The sequence below is a fragment of the Lipotes vexillifer genome, unplaced genomic scaffold (assembly GCF_000442215.2).
Source record: "Lipotes vexillifer unplaced genomic scaffold, Lipotes_vexillifer_v1.1 scaffold822, whole genome shotgun sequence".
Classification (NCBI taxonomy): Eukaryota; Metazoa; Chordata; class Mammalia; order Artiodactyla; family Lipotidae; genus Lipotes; species Lipotes vexillifer.
In genome coordinates this window covers 3066912-3074788 of record NW_006770496.1, presented here as the reverse complement: position 1 = coordinate 3074788, position 7877 = coordinate 3066912, and the positions used below count along the sequence as shown (strand labels likewise).

At 30.8% G+C, this 7877-nt stretch overlaps 1 protein-coding gene across 2 annotated transcripts in view; it reads right to left on the bottom strand.

Annotated features, from left to right (window-relative positions):
- Window positions 1-7877, bottom strand: part of DPY19L2 (dpy-19 like 2) — an 89293-nt gene that overhangs the window by 58478 nt on the left and 22938 nt on the right. For both annotated transcript variants that reach the window (XM_007446124.1, XM_007446123.1), the window contains exons 7-9: window positions 4533-4590; window positions 2731-2822; window positions 376-475 (exon numbers count right to left, since the gene is read on the bottom strand). In XM_007446124.1, coding sequence (XP_007446186.1) covers window positions 376-475; window positions 2731-2822; window positions 4533-4590 — 250 coding nt within the window. The remainder of the gene's footprint in view (window positions 1-375; window positions 476-2730; window positions 2823-4532; window positions 4591-7877) is intronic.

Below are 7877 nucleotides of genomic sequence, written 5' to 3'. Positions count from 1 at the left end.
AAAAAAAAAAAAAAAAAAAAAAAAAAAAAAAAAAAAAAAGAGGAAAAAGTCTTTTGCAGGTTTAATATCTGTCTAACAAACACATTAACAGAAGGTAGATTTATATGATTTAAAAAAATCACACATGTATATAAACTTTATAATTATTCCATATTTTGAAAATCTATTAGGGCACAAATATAATCACATTTAAAATTTCTCTGTAATGAAAAAGAATATAAAAAAAGAATGTATATATGTGTATAATGGAGTCACTTTGCTGTACAGCAGAAATTAGCACAATATTGTAAATCAACTATACTTCAATAAAAAATTTTTTTCCTATGGAAACAACCACGCACATCTTGCACTCAAATTAGTTTAAAATCATCTTACCTGTGTAAAAAGTATAAACTGAGCAAATTGCCAGGGAAGCATAAAAGCAACATTGGAAAGGCACAGTGCAATAAAATGCTTTTTACTATTGTTCGATGTCCTTAATGGAGAGAATTGACACCAGTAAGTTTTACTATAAAAGTAGCCTATCATTAAACTGAATGACTAGTTGCAAAATGCTAAAATCTATTGATCCCCTTACCTTTGATGTTAGACAACAAAATATAGTTAACTTTTAAAAGCTCATTAAGAAGAACTTAAAAATATTTGGGTTATAAAAATGCTTATAATAAAACAAACAAAATTAGAGCTTTAAATAAAGTATTGTATCTAGTTTATCAGTAGGTATCTTAAACATATAGCACAGGGAATTCAAGTCATTATTTTGTAAACTTTTAATGGAGTATATAATCTGTAAAAATAATGAATCACTATTCTGTATACCTGAAACTAATAAAATATTGTAAATCAACTATATTCAACTAAAAATTTATTTTTCTTTAACTATGCATGACATTAGAAATTTAATACTCCAGCAAGAATGTCAGAAAATAGAATCTGAACTGACCTTGCATACCTCGAGATATTTATACTACATGAGCAGCAATAACTTTCATATACCACCACTTTTATGTTTCAAAAAGCAATGAAGGAAAGTATAAGTGCTGGTGAAATAATAAGCTAATGACTATGAGAAAAACTTAAAGAGATTTTAAACAATGACTTTAAAGAAATAATTCTGGAATACAGTTAAACTAATGCATATTGAAGTTTAAACCATCCATTCTGCAATCATGAGATTTATCAGTAACCAATACCTTTTACCACATAGATTTTACTACCTTTTAGAATATGAAAAAAAGAAATGCACGTATTTTGTGTAAATTATAAAATTGTAACTCTTCTTTTTATAAATGTTGTATTGGATTTCCATAAATTCTTGTACTGTGGTATATACATTTTCAAAAGCAAAATTTTTAATGATCATATTGTTTAATAATATTATCACAAAATATATTCACTAAGTACTCAGTTATATTTATAAAATAAAAATTACTTTTGGCTAAGGTATGGAGTATAACACATGCACTCAAGGATACAATTCTAAATGTTCTAATTAACATATTTAATTCCATGAAATCTCTGACTGGTTAGACTAATATCACTTCAAAAAATAAAAATGGAAAATAAACCATCTTTCTAGAAATTTAACTGGGAATGAGTGGGGATAAATAGGCAGCTTCCTCTACCATAATCTTTGAGAGAAGATAAGGTTTAGAGCAAAGATATAGAAATCCGGATAAGGATCAGATTCCCAAATCCATATTCAATCCAAAAATAAACTTTCATGTAGGTTAACAAACCACAAGGTAGTCTGTACCTTTCTAGAGGTTGGTAGTCATGCCAGTATGCCTTTATTTACCCTCTTTAAGCTAACATATAAGGGCCTTAAATGTCTACATGGCAGTGTGCTAAGTGCTCCATGGTTAAAGAGATAAATGTGGCATGGTCTCTGTTTCCAGTGGTATTTTAATACATTAAGTGTATGTTTAGACATTTGTGTATGTATGCTTTATTAACAAATTTACAGTTTTAAGAAAGAAAGAAGACATGTACACAAATGATCTTAATATAGGCAAAATCTGATGGGTACTAGTAAGTGAACTACGAGTTTCTCTGGGAGTTTGGAGGGGACAGTGATCACTTTCTCAATAAGAGATCTCATGAACATTCTATGAACCTATCTCTATGGTAAAGTTATTTATAGTATTCTACTATTTATGTTTTTGTTATTGTTCCTCAGACTTTTAAAATTTCTGAAATGCTTATAAAATTAATCCCAACCAAAAAATGTGTCCAGGAAAAACAGCTGAGATGAAACTTTGGTTGAGTTTCTAGAAACATCTCTAGTTTCGATATAGTCATAAACATATGAATATAGATACTCCTTATCTATCCAACCTAGCATTTCCCAAATTTACTTGTGCATAGAACACTTTTTTTTCATGCTTCATCAAAACCACAGGATGGACAACAAGGAGTCAGAGTACATTAGCATTGAGGGAAAAAAGTAATACTTTCTCAAAAACCTTTGTATCTTTACCAGATATATATGAACACATACATATTGGTTTATTAAAACATAACATAGTTATGTAAAACCTGTAGCCTAGACTCTTAAGTGGAAAATGATTTTTTACATAGCAATTTTAGATTCTTTTTAAACTGGACACACAATTTATTTTTGAAGTAATTTTTTAAAATAGAGTCTAAATTTAGTAATTATAACAATAGGTTGAAGTAAATTTGAGAAACTTACAATTTAGCTAGTTTCGTTTTATAAATAAAAATTACCTGAGAATCACAGTTAAGATGTACATCTGAAGTACAAGAAATGGATATGAAAAACTTTCCCGGAGAGGTGGTGTCCACATCACCCGAGTAGCCTGAAATCAATAAAATGCTTACCTCACTCTATGTTCCATTGCAATAAACACAATTAATTTAAAAAACATGGGTGGGCTGGTTTTAGTAATTTTAATAGTAGGCTCATTTATTTCTGGATACCTGGTATAGCTCCTCAGTTTTTGGAGTTCTCTTACAGCACCTAGCCATTAGGTAGACAGCCATTAACTAGCAAGTCCAGAAACAAGTGAAAGATAGACCAGGCCAAACATAAGGACACTCGAAGGACAAACAAGATGATAGGGTTAGGAGCAGTGAGAATTCTGGGAAAGACAAACCAGATCCACATTCCAGCTCTTCAGTGATGACCCTGGACATCCCAGGGCTTTGGGATTTATACATGTTCAGAAAAATATCTAAACAAATGTCACCTAGGGCATTCACAAACACCAAATGTTTACACATGACAAGTTTAATGTGTATAGACACCCACTGCAAGTAATTAAGACTGTCTCTGAATTTGTAAAATATACCTTTGAAAGCGTTAACTATAAATTTCTAAAAACAACTAGAAGTATTTGGGATTCACTGATATGATGTATACAATGAAAGTATTAATTAAATTTTCATATAGACTTTAAAACTATTTCCAAAACATATGGGTGGGAATATTATAAAATTTTATATCAAGAATTCTGAAATTCTAGAAAGAATCTAAACTCTTACAACTTTGCAAGAGTCTTAAAATTTATTGCTCTTCTTCCAGGAAACCAAAATCGTAAACCTCGGAAGCTGAGTCACGGTATGTATAAGAAGGTCAACTCATAGTGTCAGTCATCTGGCATACTCAAAGAAAAGGTCTTGTGTTTATACTAATACACTGGTGACTGACAATGTATTTGCTTGCTTTAAGTTAATATATTTAAGATACTTATGTATAATTTTATGATTCCCTTGTCTGATTTTTTAAAATTAACCAAGCATCTATCTTTCCCAATAGTAATGGATAGAGACTTCTACCCTACATAATCTGTGCCATAACATATTACATATTTTGCTTCCAAAAACTAGCAGTCAGATTTTTCCACTTTTCTTGGCCATATCCTCAGCATCTAACATGGACTCTGGCACGCGTTTTGTACTTGATATTTTGTTGAATGAATCTATCATATTCTAAGTAAGTTTCCATGAACTCTTTTTAGGTGGACCATGTCTTATTGAGCTGAGTTAGTAAGTTAATTTGTATTTTGAATTCAGCATTTTGTGTAATTAAAAAGGCAGCATGATGTAACAGAAAGAAGTGAGGTTTTAGAGCCAGAAAGATGTAGAAGAGGAAACCCAGCTTCATCATGGCGTGAATGTGGAATCTTGAGTACGTAACTTATCCTCTCCAAATTTCAATTTCATATCTTCTACTGTGAGGATAATAGCCACCTCCCTAAAAAGTTTGGTGGGAGTGAGATAATGTACATAAAGTGCCTGAACTCAACTAATATAGTACTTCCTTTTTCTACAAAATATATGTAACATATATACATTCTAAACCCAGGCAAGATAGCTCACATCACAAACTCTAATTATTATGTAAAAATGTGGATCAACATGATTAAAACATCAACTTACAACACAAGGTTCTTTAAAATACTGTCAAGTCCTAAGTAATATACAATTAAATACTGTTTTGATAAATAAGTTTCCTTGTTCCCGTACCACCCCTTCTATTTCTACAAATTATTTTCTAGAAAACAAACCTCTCCATGGTTGAAAAAGTAGCATAATACTGTAATTAGACCTCCAAGTTGAGTCCCACTGTAAAAAAAATATACAATCAAAATTCATGTAAAATATAGTGAGTTTTTCACAAAATTATCTTAGATTTTAAAATGTCATAGTACTAAACCATATAAAATAACAGTAAAAATTTCAAAAGTACCCATGTAGTTGATGTTTTACTCTTGAATGCACAAGCATACAAAGTGTACATACAAAGTAATCTGTCATTAATTTTATATTTAAAATATTTTTTATGTAAAATATTATATGTGAACATAAAATAATTTTTAACAAACAGGCCAGCACTTCAGAGTCTATACTGCATTCTTTGAATATTCTGAGTGGAGGCAAATTTTTGTCATTCCAAATTGGATTTCAGTGACTGAGAGATGAAGAGTCTAACAGTTTCATTTAGCAGTAACTGAACCATCTAAACTACTGCAAATATTCTTTTGTTGAGTCCCAAGAAACAACAATGTAGAATACAAAACTGAGATCAAGGATGGCTGATTATTATCAAAGATTAAAAACCACTTCTTAAAGTTGCCTTTTCTTTAAAGTATTGTTCATCATTATATACACAGCTTCGGACTCGGAAGACAATAAATACTGGTTGAACGATTGAAAAAAGGAAGGAATGAGTTTAACAAAACAAGCAGAGGAAAGCCAATGGGAAGTAATTTACCTTTAACAGTTTTCACTAAGGGAAATTCAAAGGACGCACATCAGAAAAGAAGAAATTGAAAGGAGGAAGGTGTGAGAAGCAAGAACAAATGCTGCATACAGAAACTAGGAACATGTGGATAAATCTAAGGAAGATTTGACAACAAAAAATAACAGTGATGACTGCTGTGGAGGGGTACTAGAAGTACTAAATTATGGTAATAATTACAAGACGCTAGGGGCTGTTTTGAAGTAAAGTGTTCTGAAATTCCTTGTACTGATCAAAAAGAAGAGGAAAAATATCAATTAATTTTAGACTTGATCAAGTTAGATATGCATGTTAACATTTTATCATTAACCACCAAAAGAATAGAAATGGAATATCTACCTTCCAAGTTAGTGCCAGTGTGGGAGGCTGGCCAAGGTAAGAAATAGAAAATTTTCCCCAAATCCCTATTTCTTTTGTTTCTCATATGCCATAGTTTCTAATCTCCTCACAGTTTTGGTGACACTTTTATAGCCAACATATGTTATAGCTACATATCCTTCTTAAAGACTGGAGCCTAATAATGTATTTGATATTCTAGAACTGTGTAACCAATTTGGAGAAGACTTTCACCTTTTGGTTAGCTCTCCCAATGAAAAGTACTAACTTTTAAAATGTCTTAGTCTCGTGTAACATTTTCCATATTTGAAAAAAGCATAATAAACTATTTTTTAAACTAGAACAATTTAAAGCCTGTTAACGTAATTTAAAAGTAATCCTTTCCCTCAAAATACTGATGAGCTTATGTATTTTTCCAATCTGACACACATATAGAAAAGTACATAAAAATTTCTAGATAGCTTATAGAACACTTATAAAGTATATTCTTGTAATTACCATATATCATTGAAACAGAAAACTGATCACACCCTGAGACCTCACTTGCCACCTCTTAAGACAGCCACTATCCTGAGTTTTGTGATTACCAATATAACTGCTTCTATATACATATCATACTATCATTTAATCTGTGTTGAAACTTTATACAAATATAAGTATGCAGTATTTTTAAATTTTGTGCATGCCTTGATTCATTCAACATTATGTTTGTAAGATTTTTCCACATTGATGTTTGTAGCTATAGTTCACTGTCATTGTTGTACAGTATTTCACTGTATTAATAAACCTACAATGTGTACACTTCTCGGCTGAAGGACATTTAAGTTGTTTCTAGTTTGGAGCTACTACAAACAATGCTGTTATGTTCTTGTATATATTTTCTGGTGTACATAAAAGAGTTTCTTAGGCATATTTACTTTAAATTGGAATTGCTGAGTTATAAGGTACCTGTATCTTCAAATTACTAGATAATGCACACCGTTTTTCCAAAATAGCTGTACTAATTTATATATCCACCCACCAGGGTTAAAAGTTGCCTTTGTAAATCTAGTAGGTGTTAAATGGTATCTCATTGTGGTTTAAATTAGTATTTTCCCCATAATTAATGATGGTGGTCAATTTTACATGTTTATTGGCAATGTGGAATTCTTCTGGGAAATATCTATTCATAAATATTTTGTCCGATTTTCAGCTGGGTGGTCTATCTTCTTAGTCTTTTTCTATCCCCTAGAATATAAATTCCATGAGGACAGGGATTGTTTGTTTTGTTTTCCTAGCACCTAGAATAGTGCTCCCAGTCACAATAGGCATTCAATAAATATTTGTCAAATTAATGAATGTAAGTCTGGATACCACACTGCATACATGTTTTGCAGTATCTTTTCCCAGCTTGTGGCTTATCTTTTCATTCTATTATATCTAGAGGAACTTAAATTCTTTTCATTAAATTTATCAGTTTTTTTCTTCATGGCTGGACTTTTGTACCTTGTTTAAGAAATCCTTTCTTACCCCCAAGTTACTGATGATAATCTTCTATATAACATTTTAAACATTTTATAATTTTGTCTATCACATTTGAGTTTTTAATCCAACTAGTGTTTGTTTTTCATAAGTTCTGACTCTGCTTTGTTCCATATGATCTCCCCATTATTTCAGCACCATTTATTGAGAAGCCTATCCTTACCCATTGATCTGTAATATCCACTTTGTCATATACCAGGTGTATATCAATGTACATTTCTGCTTCTGGGTTCTACTTTATTCCAGTGATCTATTTGTCTATCTCTATGCCAATATCACATTGTCTTATTTACATTAGCTTTATAATACAGAAATAATTAATGAAGTAAGTTCCCACATTTTCTTCAGGATTGTCTCAACTATTTTAGGCCCTGTGCATTTCTGAGTAATTTTAAAATCAGCTTATCAAGGTCAACAAATTTTATCAAGATCACAAATTTTCACTGATTCTGTGCTAGGATTTTTATGCTGAAAACTTCCAAAAACAAGGGGTATAAATATATTAATCTCTATAGAAATATAAACCTTATGAAAACTCAGTAATTGTTGAAAGATTAAATCTAGATTTTTCACTTTTAATGTTGTGCAGTTCAAGAATAACATTGTAAAGAAATCTGATGATTCAGTTAAAAGTGTATTCTGTTGTCAAAAACAAAATCTGACAGAAGTGTCTTAAATAATATGGATGCTTATTATATCATTCAACAAGAAAATAAAAGATAAGTGTCTGTTGGCATTGGTTCAGCAGCAGAAG